Below are 20,814 nucleotides of genomic sequence, written 5' to 3' on the forward strand. Positions count from 1 at the left end.
ATGGCTGCCCACTGCTCACTAAGGGTGATGGTTAAAAACAGAGGATACATTTCATTGTGTCACTGTGTGCTGTGCTGCAGTGTTTCACAATGACAATCACTTCACTTTTTTTGTCCACAGGACAATACAGCTAGGGTGAAAGTGTAACAATATCACTATAACATTACAAATATTATAAATTACATTCAGCATCACAAAAATTTGGCACGCCTCTGCTGCAGAGTTTGAGGACCGTGTTTGTGCAGCCTTGAAAATAGATCCCACCCAGTCTAATACTTTATTTATTTCCCTTCCTTTTCTCTCGCTTCTCTTTTCTTCAGACTCAAAACCTCACTCCTCCTACTTGCCTCTCTCCTCTCAATCTACCCAGCAACATCACGCCTGCCATTTGTGCCTCTCCTATTCGACAGGTATTCCCCACACTGTCTCTCTCCTGTCCCTAAAATAACCACCCTGTTTGTTTTCCAATCGCTGATCTGTATCACTTTTGAGTTTTCAAGTCATTTCCATCACATGCCAAAGGAGGTGTTGTTGGACCAGTTGTACTACGTTGGACCAGTTCTACTAGTTTCAACCAAACTATATAAAACTGAACTTTACGGTCTGATCCAACCTGTTGCAGGGTTTGGGCTTGCAGGGGCATACCAATTATTACAACCAGGGTTTCCATACTTTAGCTCAGGTTACCAACTGGGTTTAGAAAGTGAAGTGACATTTCTAATTGTAAGCCATACACATAGAGGGCTAACAGTAGCGATGGATTGAGGACCAATAACCCTTGCAATGATGTTGGACAATTTTCACTATTGCTCCCCATCTTAGATAACATTGATAAAATGATGAAATTGAAATTATGCAAAATAAAAAAATACTTTATGAAAATATTGATTTATTGATAACTAGCCTAAATTTGTTATCCAAAACCACAGTGAATGCTAATATACCTCTTCTCGCAGAATTTGGTGACTTTTTGCTCATTTCACAATAAATTTCATTCAATTTCTGCTCATTTCCTCCATTACTGGATGCTTAATAACAGTTGTAACCTCTCTGTCCCAATCCTTTAATACACAGTTAGTAACCCTAATTAGTAACCCTAGCACATTGTTTTGGTCATGGTAAAGAATTATACATTGAATTTTACATGATTTAGATTTTGTTCATTTTATACATAGGCAACTAATTTAAAAATGATAGCTGTAAAGTGTATTTCAGAAAGCTATATGTTATCATTTTTAATGATTTTGTCAACCCAGACTTCAGCCAGTCAAAAAGCCCATGAAGTGACATGCTGGCTAGAACAGGCGTATCAGGAACTGCTTGAAGGCTGGGACTCTACAGAGGGCGAGAGCTATACTGAAAGATATCATGTGAGCCAATACCTTACAATACAGATGAAAATGGGGCCTTATTTAAAGAAATAAGGCATTAACGATAATAATAATTGTGTTTCTGTGTTCATTGAATGCCTGTAATCCAGGTGTTCCAGACATTTGTTGTCTCCTTCAATGAACAACGTCGTCCTGTGATGCCATTGTTAACGGCAATGAAACGCACCCCTCGACTAAGTGAAGAGCAGAAGCGTCTCAGAGCAGCCTGGGATGCCATTGCTGAGAAGGTCAGAGGTCGTTATACTGCTTAATATTTGACCTGTGCATTTGAAGGGGTTTATGTTTTTGTGGATGTTCTGAACAGATCTTGTGTTTTACAGCTGCGCGAGTACAAAACAGAACTGGACCTCAGTCTGCCGTCCCCACTGGACACGGTCGGTCGCTGGTTGCTGAGGGTTGAGGCAGAACTGACTGATGATGAGGCAGAGCGAGAGGATCATGTCCATGCAGCAGCAGAAGCAAGAGAGAAGCTGGAGCAGCTGAAGGTCCTACTGGCAAACTATATATATTATGTCATTTTGGTGTCAGCGTTTGCTCTTGACATAGGAATACTCATATCACTTTTAATGTCATATAGATTTGCCTTGAGCAGATGCCTCATCATTTGAAGACCTTTCAGATGTTTCAGAACATGGATGAGTATGGAGAAGAATTGGTGCCCTCTGATAAAATGGAGGAGATGAAAAGAAGGTGAGACGTATGCGCATCTATCGTATGTGTATCTATTGCAGTTCCTGCATACAATCTATGTTTGTTACATTTCTAATATTGATATGAAATTTCAATACTGCCATCAGTTTCTCTCCGGTGTTAAATAAACTAGTCTGAAGGATACTGAATAGCTCCAAGATAATTTGGCACAAGCCCTCACATTCTAATTAAAGTTTTGATTGATTAAAATCTAATGGTTCTTCATTTTAGTCTGCAAAACAACAAGCAACAAGTAAACCTCCCCTTAGTTCATAATGATGTATATTTCACAGATTCACCAGTGTACGGGTCACATCTAAATACCATGGAATTAAACTGGAATACCAGGAGCATAGGCACACTGTGTTACACCTGTTGGGACAAATCAATCAGAAACTTTTCTGCTGGAAGAGCGCTTACTTTTCCCAAGAGGCAATGCGGGTCTTAATGCAGGACTGGCATGTAAGTAGTATCTGGTTTGCCTGCCCTCCCATGTAGTGTTGTTTTCATAAACGAATCTTTTAAACTTGATGAAGACAAGATGTTAATGCTGGTCAATGTGACTAACAATAACAAATATATCATGTAATATTGTTGCCGAATAAAAATGAGACGAAATATGGTTTACAAAATAAAATCTAAAATTCTAAAATGTCTCTTCATTCTCGTTGATGAAGATGAGACGCTATTTCCTCTCGTTTAATCTCATTATTATTACGCTCTGTCTGTTTCCTCTACATTTTGCAGCATTTATCAGACGCCCTTATCCAGAACGACTTACAGTAGTTACAGGGACAGTCCCCCCTGCAGCAACTTAGGGTTAAATGTCTTGCTCAAGAACACAAGTGGGGTTCGAACCTGGGTCTTCAGGTTCATAAGTGAGAGTGTTAACCACTAGGCTACTACCACCCCACCCCTGTGTCTCCCCATGCTAATGTCATTATTGCATTTGTAATTTGCACATTAATAATAAGATCATAATGTACATACACTGAATGTTATATTTTTACAGGACACTGTAAATAAGCAAGAACTCATCTCACTGCTTGAGGCAGCTCTACTTAAGCTGAAACACATTGCTAACAAATACACAAGCAAATCTGCTCTGGGTAAGTGTGTGTGTGTGTGTTTTTTCCGTAAAACTGAAAACATATGTGACTGCTCTCTTCCTGAAAAAATTGCATTGATACAGTAAAGTTGACTGACTTTGTGTGATTTTGTCCAAGCTGGAGACTCCAAGGACATCAGTCAGCAGGTGAAGAAAATGGAGGCAGACTGTGCTTTGGCTATAGAGGGTGTGGCTGCTGTGAAAATGACCATGGGGCAGGTCCTGTCTGCGTTTGAGTCATACTGTGACCTTTATAGCTCCCTACAAGCCTGGCTAGAGCAGGGATCACAGAGAGCTGAGGTAAACATGCACCAAGTTGTTTAAATACTGTTTAATGAATATTAATAAATATGTCACTGTCAGATATTGCATGGCATAGCAAGAAAGGATGCAGTAACAATGCTATTTAATACAAAATAAACTGGGCACAAGGTCCCTGGCGCAGAAACACACAAAACATGACAAAACATTACAAAACATGGCCATCTTGGCCCCTCGGTGGTGGAATGAGCTTCCCCTTGAGGTCAGAACAGCTCAGTCACTGAGTATTTTCAAACGGCAGCTCAAGACCTTCCTCTTTTGAGAATATTTAGATGAACTTACCTTCTTATTGTATAACGTATGTACAGAATCTACAACAACAGTGAATAAAAAGATTGTATTCATCGTTGGGGGTCCTAATGAACCAGAACTGATCACTTCTCATTCAATGTGTTTTCTTTATTTTCATGACCATTGATAGATTCTCACTGAAGGTATCAAAACCACGAATGAACATGTGTGTAGTTATGTACTTAACAAAAAAAGGTTAAATAACTGAAAACATGTTTTATATCTTAGTTTCTTCAAAATAGCTGCCCTTTGCTCTGATTACTGCTTTGCACACTCGTGGCATTCTCTCAATGAGCTTCAAGAGGTCGTCACCTGAAATGGTTTTCACTTCACAGATGTGCCTTATCAGGGATAATTAGTGAAATTTCTTGCTTTATCAATGGGGTTGGGCCCATCAGTTGTGTTGTACAGAGGTCAGGTTACTACACAGCTGACAGCCCGATTGGGCTGTTAAAATTCTGTTAACTGTTAAAATTCATATTATGGCAAGAACTAATCAGCTAACTAAAGAAAAATGAGTGGCCGTCAGTCAGTCGGGTAAATTGGAGTGGAGTCACAAAAACCATCAAGTGCTACAACGAATCTGGCACACATGAGGACCAACCCAGGAAAGGAAGACCAAGAGTAACCTCTGCTTCTGAAGACAAGTTCATCAAAGTCACCAGCCTCAGAAATTGCAAGTTAATAGCAGCTCAGATCAGAAACCAGAAAATGTCACACAGAGTTCTAGCAGCAGACCCATCTGTAGAACAAGTGATAAGAGAAGACTGTGCGAATCAAGCCTTCATGGTCAAATAACTACCAGGAAACCACTGCTAAGGAGAGGCAACAAGCAGAAGAGATTTGTTTGGTCCAAGAAACACAAGGAAGGGACATTAGACCAGTGGAAATCTGTGCTTTGGTCTGATGAGTCCAAATTTGAGATCTTTGGTTCAAACTGCCGTGTCTTTGTGCGACGCAGAAAAGGTGAACGGATGGATTCCACATGCCTGGTTCCCACTCTGAAGCATGGAAGAGGAGGTGTGATGGTGTGGGAGTGTTTTGCTGGTGACACTGTTGGGGATTTATTCAAAATTGAAGGCACACTGAACAAGCATGGCTACCATAGCATCCTGCAGCGACATGCCATCCCTTCCGGTTTGCGTTTAGTTGGAAGATCATTTATTTTTCAACAGGACAATGACCCCAAACACACCTCCAGGCTGTGTAAGGGCTATTTGACAAAGAAGAACAGTGATGGTGTGCTGCGGCAGATGACCTGGTCTCCACAGTCACCGGACCTGAACCCAATCCAGATGGTTTGGGGTGAGTTGGACTGCAGAGTGAAGGCAAACTGCTAATCACCTTTTGGAACTACTTCAAGACCATTTCAGGTGACGACCTCTCTTCGAGAGAATGCCAAGAATGTGCAAAGCAGTAATCAGAGCAAATATATATAAAACATGTTTTCAATTATTTCACCTTTTTTTGTTTAAGTACATAACTCCACATGTGTTCATTCATAGTTTTGATGCCTTCGGTGAGAATCTACCAATGTAAATGGTCAAGAAAATAAAGAAAACACATTGAATGAGATGGGGTGTCCAAACCTTTGGCCTGTACTGTATGTCCAGTTTTTACTTTGTTAAACTCATTTTGTGAGTCGAGAGAATGTGTCCGTCATTTCCGTGCATCACATTCCTACTGATGGCACCGCTGGCTGTGTCCAGACATACGTTCCTTCTTTGTTTTTTTTACGTGTTAATGCATTCATAGAATATATTTACTGAATAATCCATGACAGCAGTTGCAGCTCAGTCTCCATTTCTCAAAATTATGGTCCTATCAGCAGCCTTTCATCCATCTCATGCAATGTTTTCTCTGATATAGGCAGGTAACTGAATTTCTTCAAATGAGCTGCTGTTATTAATTTCCCAGGTAACAGCTGAACTCTTGTCGGAGTGGAGCTCTAGACAGGCTCACTTGAATGAGGTAGGAAACTTTCTCACTGATGTGGCAGACCCCCAGATAAGCCGCAACATCGCAGAGGAACTGCGCAAACTCAATGTGCGCTGGACAGACTTCATACATAGAGTTCAGTTTGTGAGTTGCGTTTTCTAAAGTTTCATGTCTCCCTTCTACAAATGAAAAGTTCTCTTTACAAATGACTCAGCTGAATGTTTGAATTTTCCCTATTCAGTCGGACTCAGAGCACAGTCAAGAGACTGTGAGGACTCAGACACTCCAGGCCCTGATGAGGGAAGCCACCCAGCTGCTGAATGAGCCTGTGGAAGTGATGCCAAGAGCTCTGCAGGCTTACAGGAAGCGACTACAGGTATGCATATAAGTTGTCAAAAATCACCAGTTAATACTAACTTGTGCACTGATCTCTGAACTGTTCACTCCCACAGTTCATGATGAAGAAGATAACAGATGTGGATCTAGACTCACTTTCCCCATCGCCTGAGTGTTCTGCTGAAACATTGCTGAAGTTTAAGCAGGCAATGCCTGAGGCAAGATCACACTACTCAGTACTATAAATAATCTGTTATTTTTATAGAGTTGAAGATTGCTGAAACATTGTTGTTGCCGTAAGCCTGTAACTAAATATTTTAATTTTTAGGGCCTTATCTTGATTATCATGTCAGAGGTTGGATATATTAGGAAGTGAAGTGAGAAGTTAGCAATGTGATGGGCACAATAACATTTCTTTTTATGTTAAAGAAATTAAAATTGTGATCAGGGTGGTTTGTTACAGCTTTGGAAAAGCTGAGATGTCAGAGTAAAGGTGTGTTTATGTGCTCAGGTGTTGCAAACACTGTGTGAGGCAGTGCAGGTGTGTGAGGAGCTGCAGCAGAGTGTGTGTGGACTGGAGGGTCGCCTGTCAGAGCTTCTGCTCTGGGAATCTGAGGCCAGAGAGCTGTACAAGCTACAGAAAGATGGAAAAATCAGGCATAAACATTTACAAGATCCTCGCACTAGGGTGAGTTTACTCGAGCTGAACTAGATGTTCCATGCTTTTTTTTTTTTTTTTTGTTAAACTTACCCTCTAAATGTGTCTCAGCTCAAAACGTGTCTGAACAGTGTGTCTGAACAAATGTCTCTGCAGGTGTTGATTTCACGGGGGTTGCAGCTAGAGGGGCAGGTGGTCACAGAAGAGCAGGACCTACAGATGATGGTGATGACAGGACAGAAGAACTCACCCCTGCAGTACCTCATTGCATCTGGCATGCAGGACCGAGTCCGTCGCGTTGTCTCACAATCGCAGGTCATTTTTAGCATCTCTTGATTGCCTCATTCTTTACATTCTTTAACTGCACTTTTATCAAATGCAAATGGGACTTTGTAAACTAATAACATACACATTTGTAATAATATACATACTTTGTGAAGAAACATTCTGATTGTGGCATAAATTCATAGAATAGACTTCATTATGTGCTTTAGCTGGGTTTTGGCTACTCTGTTAAGATAGGAACTGCTTAGTTCACTCCAGTTGTGTGTTGTGTCATTCAAGCTCTAAATGGATGTCTGCTGTGCTTTACAATGTGTTGAAGGATTGGAAACCCCCAATCAGAGCATTCATAGATTTTACTGACATGCTAAACAAGTGCTAGTTTGAGACAAAAGGTAATGCTGGAAAACGCTTGCTCAGAGGTGCAGAAAACTCAATAAATGAGGGGAACAGGATCCACTTGATCCTGCATAGAGGGCAACAAAAACTTAGAACCATTTCTAGTTGATTTCAGTTGGTTTATCATGTCTTCCTAAGCGCTTCTAACCTGTTCATATGGTGCCTGTTGGGCTCCCCTGCTTGTCAAGGAGATTCTTGGTGCATATCCTCAGCTAATTCCGCCAAATACAGGGGCTTCATCCCTGGCATCATACCCCAGTCCTAGGGGCAGTGGTAATCATCATCTGTCTGAACATCATTAACAGCAATCCCATGCAAAGCACACCACCTAATTTTTTCTAACAAGGGGGAAAACTGTACAAATTTGTGGCCCAGCATAGACAAAAAGAAACTCAGTTCTGTTTGTCCGGGGGAGACAACTGATGACAGCTGATGGCAGGAGGGTTCAGTTTCTCCCTCTCCTGTCTCCCAAACCAGTGCCAAGAAGCTACCCTCCGGTGATGTCAGTGAGTGGGTGTCAGTGCCAGTTGGCTGCTTGAGTCTCACAACTGGCGCCGACTCTGCCTCCTGAGGAGACTGCGGAGAGGGCAGAGTCGGAGCCAGATGTTCCTCTTTTCTTTCTGTTTTTGTATGTTTGTGTTTTTACTACATGTTTGCATGTCACCCCCACTTCGCCTCGTCCACCAGGTTGGGGGCCTGTTCTAAGGGTTGGCAGATAAGCAACCGGGCTGGTCCTCTAGGTAAACAGTATGGAGGGCAGGCCAGGCACAGGCCTGGGTCAGTCTCCAGGGGGTCAAAGTGCCACTGAGTCCCCAGGGTGGCAGGTGGGGCCAGCCGGGACGTGCAGGGAGTTGCACAGATGCTAAGGGCTAAGCCAGGAGGGGTCCTGTGAAGCCCCAGTACCTCAAGCAGAGACATGCAGGGAGAGGGCCTGCATGTCTCTCACTACAATGGAGGCAGGGGTATTCAGGGGCATGGCTTGCACATACCCAGAATGTACGGTCGGTGGGTGGTCTGGGACCGCCTCCCTGCAAGATGTAGAGAGTGACTGGGGAATCCAGCAGGGGCTGCACCTACCCAGACAGCACAGGCCTGCGGTATGGTGAACAGTCGCATGTACCCTGAAGGATCCACTCTGATTTCCAGAGTGTGTGGTTGCTGCTGCCACCAACACTCCAACCCCCCACCCCCTCGCCAGTAATGGTCCTTGGTTGCATCGGAGTGACGCTCTTGAGGGGGAGTACTGTAATGTCCATGGGCTGGGTGCACACGACCGGTACTCATGCTCTGTTGTGGCAATTGCCACATGCCTGTTGGTTTGTTTTTATTCTTTCATTTTTTCTTATAATAAATCCCTTTTGTTACCCTAATGGCCCGCCTCTGTGATTCCTTCCCTCTGCAATTCCCTCCCTCCATGACCCCCAGTCGTGACAAAGGAGCTAAGGAGGTAGTGCATGATATAAGTTTGCTGGATATGCAGATCTTGTAGTTGAGCTGGTTATTATACCCTAAAAAGTTTTAAATATTTCCATTAGGTTATAATGCACTTCAAGACATTTAGTCAGGTATTGATTTTTTTTATTTAAAGAGTAATCATTTGCATTCTCTTATCTTTTTAGGAAACTGTTGGTTTGCTCAGTTCTTTAGGTTCACAACGAGATTACAGCATGGGCGACCAATCTCCATCTAAGGTGTCCATCCAAGAGAGGGATACCGTGCAAACAATAAAGATGGATACAGTTCCCCAAATACAGCCTCCTTCATCTTGTGAACAGCCTGAATGTGCTGTAAAGTCAGAAGTCACCACACCAACAAAACCACTGGATCTTCAGAATCACAGCCCAGGTTCAGCAACTCTAGCGGTTCCAAAGATTGTGGTTCAGGAACTTACTGAAGAACATACAATGGCTGAACAGACTGAGGTAAAGACAGAGAACCAAACACTGGTGAAGCCTCAGGACCAATCTATGTCACAAATTCACTTCAAGAATTCTCCAGATCATCCACCTGGAGTAACACTAATTCAAGGAACTGGGAAGTCAGAAGGAAAACCCAAAAATCAGGACCATGGTCCTACCAAAGTTCAGGCTCAAAACCAACGTCCACCTCAGCCACCAAGATATCAGCATCAGAGCCATAACCAACAGTTGCATGGCAGACAAGTATACCCCCAACATCAGAGTCAGACTGAAACGCCTACTCATAAACATCAGCCAGTTCAACAGCCTTCTACATCTCAAGATGAGCAAAAACCTAAGATCCAAAAGAGAATTGTGACTCAGAAAGACTTAAAAGCTAGGAAGGCCAAGGCCCAGCAAAACAGGCCATGGCTCCAGCAAAAAGCTCAGCTCCAACCTCATTCTGTGGATACAGTGACTGCATCACAGTCTGAATCAATTAAAATTCAAAATACCTCTACGGTGCAGTTGCCACCTGAAGTCAACACACAGTCTTCCCCTCCAAAACATTTAACTGAAGCTGAACTGCTAATCCCCTTTCAAACCCAGTCAAAAACTGCAAACCAAACTCAACCATACATAGAAAATAAAACCATTAGCGAACCCCAATCTCAAACCCCACGCCAAATTCAGCAGAGCGTGAGTCCAAAGACCATAACTTCCAATGCAGAACAAACTGTAACACCAGTTCTGCCTCAAGTCATCGCCCAGGGACAGTCGCAAGCAGTAGTAGCCTATGCTCAGTCTCAACCATTGACTCAAAATAAACAACAAACTTTGGCCCATGCCCAGGCAATGTCTGGACAACCTGTTCAACATGCTCTGACCAGACCACATCCCATAGTCCAGACTCAGTCTCATCTTATGGTCCTAACATCACAACCTCAGATTATGGCCACAATGCAGTCTCCACCAGTTTTGATGCAAATGAAACCACAGCAAGCTCTGTTTCCTGCACCTCAGACAATATTTACTGCTCCCTCTCACGCAAGGACTGCTAGTCCAATTCAGCCACGTATAATCAGTATGCCTCAAGTACAACCTCAGATGCCAGTTCAGTCCCAGCTTACATGTGTGAAAGACAATCAAGAAATATTCCAAGGTCTAGTTCAACCAAGGGTGTACCCTCATGCTCAAGACCAACTGCATCCCCAGCAGCCTAGCCCTGTTTGTTCTGAAGTAGTCCACAACTATCCCAATATACACACCCAAAGACATATGCCTGAACAAATGCCTTCCCAGGCACAATTCTATTTTCAACAAGGAGATCCACAATGTGTGCGTCCTCCACAATGGGCACCGATTAGACCAGGCATAGTGCCCCAGACCTTTCCAAGTGTACAGACACCAGTGGAGGCCACAGTTCAGGGAGGCCCTCCTTTAAATATTCAAGTCTATGCACATCAGCCTCAGCATTGGATACCTAACAGACCAGAGCCAATGACTCCTCCTTATGGACAAACTGGTCCTCAGACCCAGGCATTCTATCCTGTAGCCCAACAGCAGACATGGAGGCATGACATTAGTGCCTATACACATGCAAGCACCCAGATTCAAGGACCACAAATAATACCACCTCACCCTCATGCCAATTTGCATCAGAATCAGTCACAGCAGTGGGTACCTATCAGACCTGAACCTCCTACTCAACGTTTTGTTCATAGTGTGGTCAAGCCCCAGCCAATGGTACAGGAACAATGTTTTCAAGCACTAACCCAAAACCAAGCCCAGATGAGACCTAAAGTGCCAGACCTACAAAAGCCAGACCCCAGGCCACAAGTGGGAGCCCAGCCCAAGATTGATATTCTCCCTGATGCTTTTACAGAAGTTCATGTTCGTCAGGACCAGCCTAGGGCTCAGTCGCCAGTACAGGATCAGCCAGACACACAGTCAGTTCCTCGGGTTAAGCTCCCAGCTCTTGCACAGGCTCCACCTCAGGCCTACACCGAGGCCTACACCAAAGCCCAGGCTCTGGTCAGGAACAGATTTGAGGAAGCCAAACACTGTCTCCAAGACCACATCTTAGAAGCCATTAATGTTTTCAAAGAAAAGCAGATTTCTGAAGAACATGCTTTATTAAAAGAGGTTGGTAACACAAAAAAATAACAAAATAATAGATTATTATTTAAATGACTTATTATTAAGGGTGTAACACTTCTTAAATCTAGATCATAACAGAGATACTGCTGTGTAAGAGTTCCAGAAGATTCCTACTGTAATAGAGTGGCAGTTTAAATCATGATAGCAGTTCTACTCACATGTTTTTAGACATAAATTATTTACTCTACTGAGAAATCATAGATCACATGAAGTTTTTTTTATACTGTTACTCCTTTTTTAATTGTAAAAAAAATCTTAATGTTGAACTGTATATTTGTTTTTAATTTTTTGTCAAACCAACAGATTGTGAGCCAATATCGGTGGTAAGATGAATGCTACCAGGATTTAATTTGTACTGTAATATTACATAATACAGTTGGTGATCAAATACCTTTTGGCTATCTTTTAAACTATATTATCTAATGTGTGTCTATCAAGGAGGCCATGAGAACTTTGGACCCTGAACTTCTAGAGGAGTTTCTTAGGGCTGCCGAGGGAATGGAGGCCTTCTGTATACCATCTCAGCTTAAAGAAATGGAGATCTTTACACAATCCATCAGAACTCAGTGGGAGGTAAAAAAAGTGTTTATGCATTTAGGTCTGGCTATGTGTGCATGTTGAAGGAGGATGAAAGCGCTGTGGGTGCAAAGTGGTTCCCAGCAACCTCCCAGCACCTAGCGCAAGCTGCATGATGCATCACTTACCACAACACAGATGCCCTGAAAAGAAGTAAAAGTGGATTTGTGTTTTAATCCTGAATTTGGATGTATTGACTTATACTATCTGTCATGCTGTCCATCTTTTATTTATGTTTGAACATCCTTGCCTGAATTGTTTTTAGATGAATGCATGCAAAACTAATTGTCTCACTTTTAGGATGTGAAAGTGGAGATGTCCGCTTACTTAAAGCTGCTGACATTTGAGCTTAAACATCAGCAGTTTAACTTGCAATGTGATCTGTCTTTTGGCATTAAGACCTCAAATCCGAAACTTGTACCAGAGGCCAAGGTAACGTACAAACTTTCACTAAAGCATTGAAGACATAGCAGCAATGCTTGTTAACTGTGGTTTTCTGTAACCTGATTGTTTTAATTCCAGCTGCATTTCTATGTGATTAAAGTACATGTAATTCAAGGAATTATTTTACAATACTGATAAATTAACTCATGACGCACTAAATGTGTAAACACTAACCATTTATCTAGAAGTATTTCATGTATATCACTTTTTTTTATCACCTTTTTCTCATTGGTCAATCCCATTGTCTTGTGCCAGGCATGTTTCTCTGCAGAAGGAGCTCTTTCAATTACTGGGCAGCAGCTGGAGGCCCTTAAGCAATTATGTGTCACACTGAGCCCAGAAGACGCCCATCGGTTGGCACAGACACAGCTGCATGAGTGTGAGAAGACCCTTGCTGCTATCCAGCACCAGTTCAGTGGTGACCGAGGTGACACCCCACCACCAAACGCAGGGTGAGAAACCACTGCAAATCTAGACAACAAAATAACGTCATTTGTGCAGCAGAACATGCTTACTTCTGAAGCAATGTAGTGGTCCATTAACAATTATTTTTCAATTATTTTCTCTGTTATTTAATGCCAAGAAATTAACAATTTGTGGTACTACAAGTGGCTAGACAGATGCTGTGTAATCCAGAGCTACTCGAAAGCTAGCAAATTTTACCGTTTTGATTTGAAAGTCACATTATTTTATTTATTTACTGAACATTTGCTTACAAACATTTGAAAATGTCTAAATCAGCTGTCTATCTCAGGGTCCCTGCAAACACTGCACCCCAAACTGAGTCTGTTCCAGCTGAATCTCTTGCTGCTGTTGTTACTTCAGAGGTAGGTTCAGAAAAAAACTAAAATAATTAAAATAAATAGAATATAAAAGATAATACTGTGTAATAATGTTACATTGCATTTCGGTTGAAGACTTTGTGTACTAGAAAGGCAAAGACAGTTGAAAAGAGAGCCATTGTGAAGCAGACCAGCAGTGAAGAGGAGCCTGCCAAGGAGATCATGGAGAGGTGAGAGAGGAAAGAGTTTTAGTGAAAAAAATATTGCCCCTTACTGACTTACCTTTTTACACACCTCTTTGTAGTCTAGGGCTATAAATGCTCACTTTGAGTGTTCTCCTTTTGATTCTCAGGTATAGAAGCGCAAGGTTTGCCCTGCAGGCTCAGCTCAACAGGAATGAGCAAAGCATGCTGGGAGACTTACCCTCAGACTCAGTCACTCTAAAGGATTTGCACAAGCGTTTGAAGGAGTTACAGGTGAAGACAACCCTTTGTTTTGTTCAAAACTCGTGCTTTAAATTGTTTAAACCTGTTACATATAATGCCATTGTTTTGTGTGTATTTCAGGCTCTGAAAGAGGAGTCTGAATTGCTGTGGTCTGAGTATACAGCGCAGTGTTCCCCATCCTCCCAATTTAAAAGTCAGGGGAGTGCCATGGAGCAGGACAGGGCTGAACTGTCACAGAAATGGAAAGAGCAGAAATCATACCTAGAGAGAAGGTACAGAACATCACATTATAACATTGCAGTCTTGTACAGTGGAGTTATGAGGACAGCAATATTAATAGTTTACTGGGATTACCACATGGTTCTTCTTTTATTGCTCTTTGTCAGGGTGACCTCTCTTGGCTCAGCTCTTCAGCTGGTTGACTCCACAGAGCACAACACTGCTGTGATCGCAGAGCGTCTGGACACATTCATCAAAGAACCAAAGAATATAAGCACCTTCACACCAACCAACCCCAACATCCTGAAGGATATAAAGGTATATATCACGAATCACAGTATAGAGTAGACATGTAAATTACCTGCATCAGAAAAACACTTTCTTCACTATAACAACATAGTAAGTAAAAAAACTTACTGTTGTGTCACTGTTGTGCTTCAAAAAGTGTTGTTGAGAAACAACATTAAAATTCACTATTTGATTTCTGCTTCTTATGTATTACAGAACATGTTTAACAGTATATAAAATATGGTGTTCTGTTTGAGTAAATCAGAAGTAAAATAATAATGTATATGTAATAATGTAATGCTTACTGCAGTCTAATGTTTTGTGTTATGGCAAATTAAAAATTTTGGACCCTTTATTTATTTGCTTATAGTGACCAATCGATGGAAAATGTTTCCACCCTTTAAAATCTACATAATTTCTTGATATAATTAGGTTTTTGCACATTTTATTGCCAATGATGACCTGAATCAGGAGAAAGAAAAATACGGATTTTTGTGAAAATTTCTCTTTTTGCAATTCCTGTCATCCCTCCCTACTTAATAGGATCTGGATGAAAGTATCCAGTCTGAGATGGACCGACTGGCCCGTTTTGATTCAGACCCCAGCCACCTTGACCTGCGGGACCGCTCCCCTCTCACCCAAGTAGTCCTGACTCAGAGAGCATCTCTGGAACATCTCAGACAGCAGGTCCGTAAGAGTGAGGCAGCAGCCCGGGCCCTGGACCGCTTCCTCATGTCGCTGCGAAGTGTTGACCAGGACACCTCCTCTGTCCAAAGTGCTCCCTCTAGCGAGATAGCGGTCATGCAAGATGGCCGAACTAAGCTGTCTCTGATCCGGGAGGGTGTAGAAAGTCTGAAAGACAAAGCGCCGCAGTTGGACAGACTCCTTGAAGGGGCCCATCTCTCAGTGACTCGGGACAGAGTGGCAATGTCCTGTCTAGAGATGGTGTCCTCACTCCTGAGCCGGGTGGAGGAGGCGGACGGCCATCTTGCTTCTAGGCTGCAGGAGCTCCAGAGGGTCCAGCAGAGCCAATCGTTGAACCTGCGAAAGAAGAGTCTTATGGCAGATCTGAGGAAAGTACAGGGGGCTGCAGAGAAACAAGGACTGAAGGAGCCCACCTTGCCTGCTCTGCAGCAAAGGTATGTGTTTTTGCAATTAGGCCTGTTAGGCTCATTTTTCTTACTGTTAATGTCACATCAAATAAAAACGGGCCATACTTTTTTTGGTGTAACCCAGAAGACAATTTAAAAATGGGAAAGAGCCCGTTTGGGCAATTTGGTTGGCAGCTTTCACTCACCCTACTTCTGAATTTTGTATGAATAAAAATGGCTCTAAATGTCAATATGCTACACGCCTGGGTGTAGAGCAGCTTCCAACTTTTTTCCTCTGTACTCTTTACTTCTAATTAGGCATGTACCAATTCTGAAATTCTGGGCCGATACAGATATTGATGTTTTAAGGTTGGGTGATTTTTTTTGGTGTGGATTGCTCCATGAAAACCAAGAAAAAGTATTTTAACTGTTTAGGCTTTTGATAAATGGGATTACCAATAAGCAATGTTGATCAGCTGTTCCGGTCATATGCGTTATAGTGTTTACATGGCTGAGACACTTAAGTACAACCTTTTCAAACCTATACAAACATTTGTAGACCTCTCATCTCTGTGGCGCCTAAACGTGTGTGCTAGGGTACGAGCCCTGTCTGACCTGGAGACTCAGCTGTCTACACTGCAGCCAGAGTTCCAGATCTTGAGAGAAGCCTGCACACTCCCTGAGCAAAACATGGAGGAGCTGGAGACTCTGTGGCAGGACACCCAGACAGCTGTGACAGAGAGGTCTGTGTAACTCAAATACAACAGGGCAGCTCTTTGTAAGGCTAGGGGTCAACATTTTCTGGTTATTTTTTTCAAATTTGGCCTTGAGATTCTGCACTGGTCATTTTCTAAATGCATTATGATATCTTGTCTAGTAAAAAAATAAATATTACTGAGGTCGTAATAATACTACTCATTGTCTGCAAGACCATCTCAAAACCACACAGTACAGTGTTATTTGTGTACAAAATCACTGGCAACCGTTCAGAGAAAGAATTTTGGTGTCTTCTTAATACATACCTGAAAGGACTTATTGTGCAACCCTGCGTATTCTATGGACACTTCTGTGTAACAAGGGAATCCTTTCATCTGTTTTAATGAAGTAGTCTTGACCCCAGTGAACCAAAAGTAGTAAAGGGCACACTAGAACTGCAATAAAATTTTAATGTCTGATCGGGTTTGTATATCTGGTGGTAAGCTTAGTGTTTTTGCAGGCAGGAGCAGTGCAGTGCTCTCTTGGACCTGCTCAAAAACTTCCAGGGCTGCCGCAGTTACCTGGGCAACACCCTCCAGCAGGCGGAGCAGACTGTAAATGAGCAGGCCTCATACATGGGCAAGGACAACCTGCAGAGGCTCATAACCAAGGTGGCCGGTTCACTCACTGTGTCTAATGTTAATGATTCTTTTCCTGTAATGACCCCAACAGTGGAGAAACACTGAGCTATACAGCTTCTTGCATTGTCTTTATTGCATCAGAGTTGAGCTGCATATGTGTGTGTTTGTGTGTGCTTTAAAGGTCCAAGGTATTAAAGAAGAGCTTAGTGGTCTTGGAGCCAAGATTGAAGAGTTCAGAGGTGTTTGCAGACAACTGCAGTCCCACCTGAAGAAAATTCCAGATTGCTCCGAAACTCCATTTGAAGCGGAGGCTGATGCTCTAGTGGACTGCTGGCTTGATGTACGAAATTCAAGCGTGCACACACACTCAGATTCGGTCTCTGTCTTACTTATCTATTAACTGACATCACTGATGGCTCTGCTGTGTAGATGACCGAGAAATCAGATACCTACATGGACAACCTGCATGTGGGTCTGGAGCTGTGGGAGAAGCAGCTGTTGCTGGGAGGTGAAGTGGATGTGTGGGTGTCGGCCAAACTGTCTACGTTTGCGGAATCACACCCTTTCCACTGTGAGAGAGACGTTCTTGACATGAAGGTCAGACTCTTAACCAACTCTTACTGTTATTTGGCCATTTTGCATATGTTTAGATTGTTATTTATTATTCTAATTACTATTGTGTTATTATTATTGAGCCCAACAGTTACATCAAAAGTCTCCTGATATACTGTTAAACAAAGTGTTCAAAGTGGTGAATATGCAGTTTTTCTGTGATCTAGAGTGAGATAGAGGCTCAGGAAGAGAACATTGAGCGCTTCCACAGGAAGTCTCTGGAGATCCAGCAGCTGCTTCAGAGTAAAGAATCTCCACTTGAGCTTCAGGTACAGACATTGTGCCTGTAGATCACATATCACACAATGCAGAATGAGTGTGAGTGAGTAAAAACGAGAAGTTGACCATTCAATTTATTCTTCCAGTTGCTACTAGGTACTTTTGAGGAACTGATAGTCTCTAGAATAGCTTTTGTGTTTGATATACTGTATATGCTTACTTGGAGTCAGATTTTATGATTGTTTACAGATTTGTCAGTCAAACGTCAAAGTCATTGGTGAGTTATTTTTGTTAGGTTTGCAGTATTATGGTGGACACACTGTGCTCATTCATGACAGAAAAACATAAAGTCATTATATTATTTGTAATAAATGCAAATGCAAAAAATAAAGTTCATAATTCTGATTTCTGATTGTTATTCAGGTCATAGAGACAGGTCTGAGGAAGAAGATCGAGCAGGTGAAGGAGCTCTGCTCCGACACCACCGATGTCTTCCAGGAGCTACAGGCTGTCTGCACTCGTCTGACCCAGAGGATGGCTGACTTTCAGTCATCTATCCAGAAGATCCACTCTGCACTGAGTGCTCTCAGTACAATGGGGAATCCCAGTCTGTTGTGTCAGATAGAGGTGCCACTTTAAACTGTCTATTTAAATGTTTGCTTTATGTAATGTAAAGAATTTAAGGAACACAAGCAGCTGTTTCTCTTGATTGAACAAAAAGTTCACATTATAATATGTATTAAATAAATTATGTAAATCTGTATGGAATTATGTAATCCTATACATTGTATTACCTTTTAAGAAAAAAAATGTTTCTAAACTACTACATTTCTGAAGCGCGATCTGTCTCATCTCTTGTTGAGCAGACGCTCTCTGATCAGCTGCAGACTCAGGAGGAGCAGGTGTCCTTTGTCTTGAAGGAGGTCAGTCTCATGGATGGTGTAGCAAGTCCTGAGATGTCTGACGCCTTGATGTCTGATGGCCAGCGGCTGCAAGAGAGCATCAGCTATACCCAGGAGCTCATTCAGCTCAAGAAGCAGCAGAGAGAGAAAGGCCTCCTGCAGAACATTAAAGGTGCAATGATGTTATTGAGCTCATCCAGTCCATGTTCTAGTTGTGTTTCTACTGGCAACACCACTAATTCAGGACTTGGCCCTGATGTCCAGGGACCTGGAACAAAAATTTCTGCCTGACCCGTTTTCTCTCTTTATTTATTTAATTTTAATCTTAAACTATGTAAAGTTTTCTTTCCTAGAAAACAAAATGTACCTCAAATATTCCACCCATTTTCTCCAGTATGGTGTAAACCTTTCCACTTTCTGATTAACATGTGCTGTAACTTTTTCCATTTTAGAAATCTCCATTGTAATGTTGATTCATGTACTCAAAGACGGGCTCTCCTGTCATAGCCATTTCTTGGTATTTTCTACCAAGAAATTGCTATTTGACATGGCAAAATATTTTGGAACCCATTGTGAACTTCTCTCAATAATCTTTGACAGCAGGACAATACCAAAAAATATGACAATTTGCATTTTGGTTTTCACAATTCTTTCAGGAAATTGGGGGGCTTTTGTTGTAGAGATATTTGGTATAGTGAAATATATAATCAAGGTTTTCCAACCAAACACTCCCCACGTACATGATCTGGTACAGTTTTGTCTCTCTTACATTCTCATCATCTGTAGATGAGTGCCATGCATTTGAGGAATGGTTCCAGGACCTGCAGCTGTCTGTGAATGAGTGCTTTGAGAATCCAGTCAACCGGCAGGATGTGGAGGCTTCTGTGCAGAAGCTGACAGTACGTGACAGAAATTTACTTTCTCTGTTACCATAACATACAGTACCAAAGAAGCAGAATGTTCCAGGCCAATTCTCTTATTAGGGCTCTGTTATATTTGATTTTGGATTTCAATTCTGCTTATTAGTATTGCAGATGTTGTACTTTTTCAGGCATTTCCCACACATCAGAATAGTTACCAGTTGCATTTGCACATGTTCTGGGCACTCATTTCCACTTATGTGGACAAATCTTAATAGACATTCATCTTCTCTGCATAAACAATTTTCCCAGTCATATCCATTAACTGTGTCCAACAGGAAGGGTGTTCATAGGTGCTAAATGGATTTCACTCCAAATTATAGCAGTGTAAAGTCAAAAATATTTTTTTGCATGCAAAATTCTATATAATTTACATTAAACATAAAAAACAAAACAAAAAAAGCCCTTATATCCATATATAATTATTGCCTTACTGGTATAGCGCCACCAACTGTTTGCAGACAAAAACTATAATGTTCAAATTTTTAAATATTACATAAAATTCCTGTGAAATTTGGTCAGCATGTTGTCATCATAAGAACTTTTGATATGGGGTTTGACATTTCACACACGTCACACATGACAAACTTTATTTTGTGCATTATGTGCATTTATAAGTTCTGAATAAAACAATTCCCATGGAGTTCAACCTCCATATTTAGAGTTTTTATGTGTGCTGTTGTGTGACCTTAAATTTACCTTTGAAAATTTAGAAGAAATGAGGGTGTGTGAGTAAAGACAGAGAGGGTTGTAAAATGCCCGAGACAGAAAGGGGGTGGGGCTTTGAGGCTGACTGAACAGTGTTGCTAGCCCTTGTCCTGAAATGTTTTTTTCAGCCGACCTAAATTAAATTAATTAGTCTTTGTAATGTTGCTTCGTACTTATTCCACTCTGTGACGCAGGGCTTCTTGTCCTCTGAGGAGGGAGAGAGGCGTTTGTCCCAGCTCCGGGAAAGACTGGAGGAGGGAGGGAGTGGGGAGATGGCTCCAGAACCTCAGTCTCAGCTCAGGGGTCTGCTGAAAGAACAACAGGAGGAGTTGAACACCTTCAGAGCTCACTGCCAAGACCGGAGGACGCAACTACAAAGCATCCTGGACGACCTCAACAGGTACCTGGCACATTTTGTCCACATACATCAATGGGGCAGTTGTGGCCTAGCGGTTAAGGAAGTGACCCTGTAATTTGAAGGTTGCCGGTTTGAATCCCGATCCGCCAAGCTGCCACTGAGGTGCCACTGTTGCAGTGTATCACAATGACAATCACTTCACTTTCTCACTTTCTTTCTGCATTTCTGCATTATGCATTTATACATGGAACTGTATGTGTGTCTGTTTGTGTAGTCTGACAGAAGAACACCGTTGCTTCAATGAGTGGTTGCAGGAAAAAGAACAGAAGTCACTAAGAGGAGAGCAGCTGAGGAGAGAGTATGAGGAGATCCTCAATGACAGGTGAGGGGTTCCTGATAAATGCTGTCATCTTGTCCTTCTGCTCTACGGTTCCAAATTA

The 20,814-nt window shown here is 42.1% G+C and overlaps 1 protein-coding gene across 11 annotated transcripts in view; it reads left to right on the top strand.

The window, feature by feature from the left end:
• The window catches only part of syne2b (spectrin repeat containing, nuclear envelope 2b), a 100,292-nt gene that overhangs the window by 8,872 nt on the left and 70,606 nt on the right, over positions 1-20,814 (top strand). For 6 of the 11 annotated variants that reach the window (XM_028973043.1, XM_028973076.1, XM_028973110.1 and 3 more), the window contains exons 10-42: positions 321-410; positions 1,257-1,370; positions 1,481-1,618; positions 1,712-1,876; positions 1,969-2,081; positions 2,375-2,543; positions 3,094-3,190; positions 3,308-3,489; positions 5,719-5,883; positions 5,981-6,115; positions 6,192-6,293; positions 6,587-6,763; positions 6,890-7,048; positions 9,034-11,457; positions 11,911-12,045; positions 12,349-12,480; positions 12,748-12,944; positions 13,247-13,319; positions 13,410-13,504; positions 13,627-13,750; positions 13,841-13,992; positions 14,107-14,257; positions 14,771-15,366; positions 15,915-16,061; positions 16,535-16,685; positions 16,837-16,995; positions 17,085-17,252; positions 17,435-17,536; positions 17,910-18,113; positions 18,350-18,560; positions 19,175-19,287; positions 20,211-20,416; positions 20,649-20,756. In XM_028973043.1, coding sequence (XP_028828876.1) covers positions 321-410; positions 1,257-1,370; positions 1,481-1,618; positions 1,712-1,876; positions 1,969-2,081; positions 2,375-2,543; positions 3,094-3,190; positions 3,308-3,489; positions 5,719-5,883; positions 5,981-6,115; positions 6,192-6,293; positions 6,587-6,763; positions 6,890-7,048; positions 9,034-11,457; positions 11,911-12,045; positions 12,349-12,480; positions 12,748-12,944; positions 13,247-13,319; positions 13,410-13,504; positions 13,627-13,750; positions 13,841-13,992; positions 14,107-14,257; positions 14,771-15,366; positions 15,915-16,061; positions 16,535-16,685; positions 16,837-16,995; positions 17,085-17,252; positions 17,435-17,536; positions 17,910-18,113; positions 18,350-18,560; positions 19,175-19,287; positions 20,211-20,416; positions 20,649-20,756 — 7,454 coding nt within the window. The remainder of the gene's footprint in view (positions 1-320; positions 411-1,256; positions 1,371-1,480; positions 1,619-1,711; positions 1,877-1,968; positions 2,082-2,374; positions 2,544-3,093; positions 3,191-3,307; positions 3,490-5,718; positions 5,884-5,980; positions 6,116-6,191; positions 6,294-6,586; positions 6,764-6,889; positions 7,049-9,033; positions 11,458-11,910; positions 12,046-12,348; positions 12,481-12,747; positions 12,945-13,246; positions 13,320-13,409; positions 13,505-13,626; positions 13,751-13,840; positions 13,993-14,106; positions 14,258-14,770; positions 15,367-15,914; positions 16,062-16,534; positions 16,686-16,836; positions 16,996-17,084; positions 17,253-17,434; positions 17,537-17,909; positions 18,114-18,349; positions 18,561-19,174; positions 19,288-20,210; positions 20,417-20,648; positions 20,757-20,814) is intronic. The other 5 variants (XM_028973052.1, XM_028973068.1, XM_028973092.1 and 2 more) reach the window with 5 other exon arrangements.

Source organism: Denticeps clupeoides, chromosome 1 (genome assembly GCF_900700375.1).
Source record: "Denticeps clupeoides chromosome 1, fDenClu1.1, whole genome shotgun sequence".
Classification (NCBI taxonomy): Eukaryota; Metazoa; Chordata; class Actinopteri; order Clupeiformes; family Denticipitidae; genus Denticeps; species Denticeps clupeoides.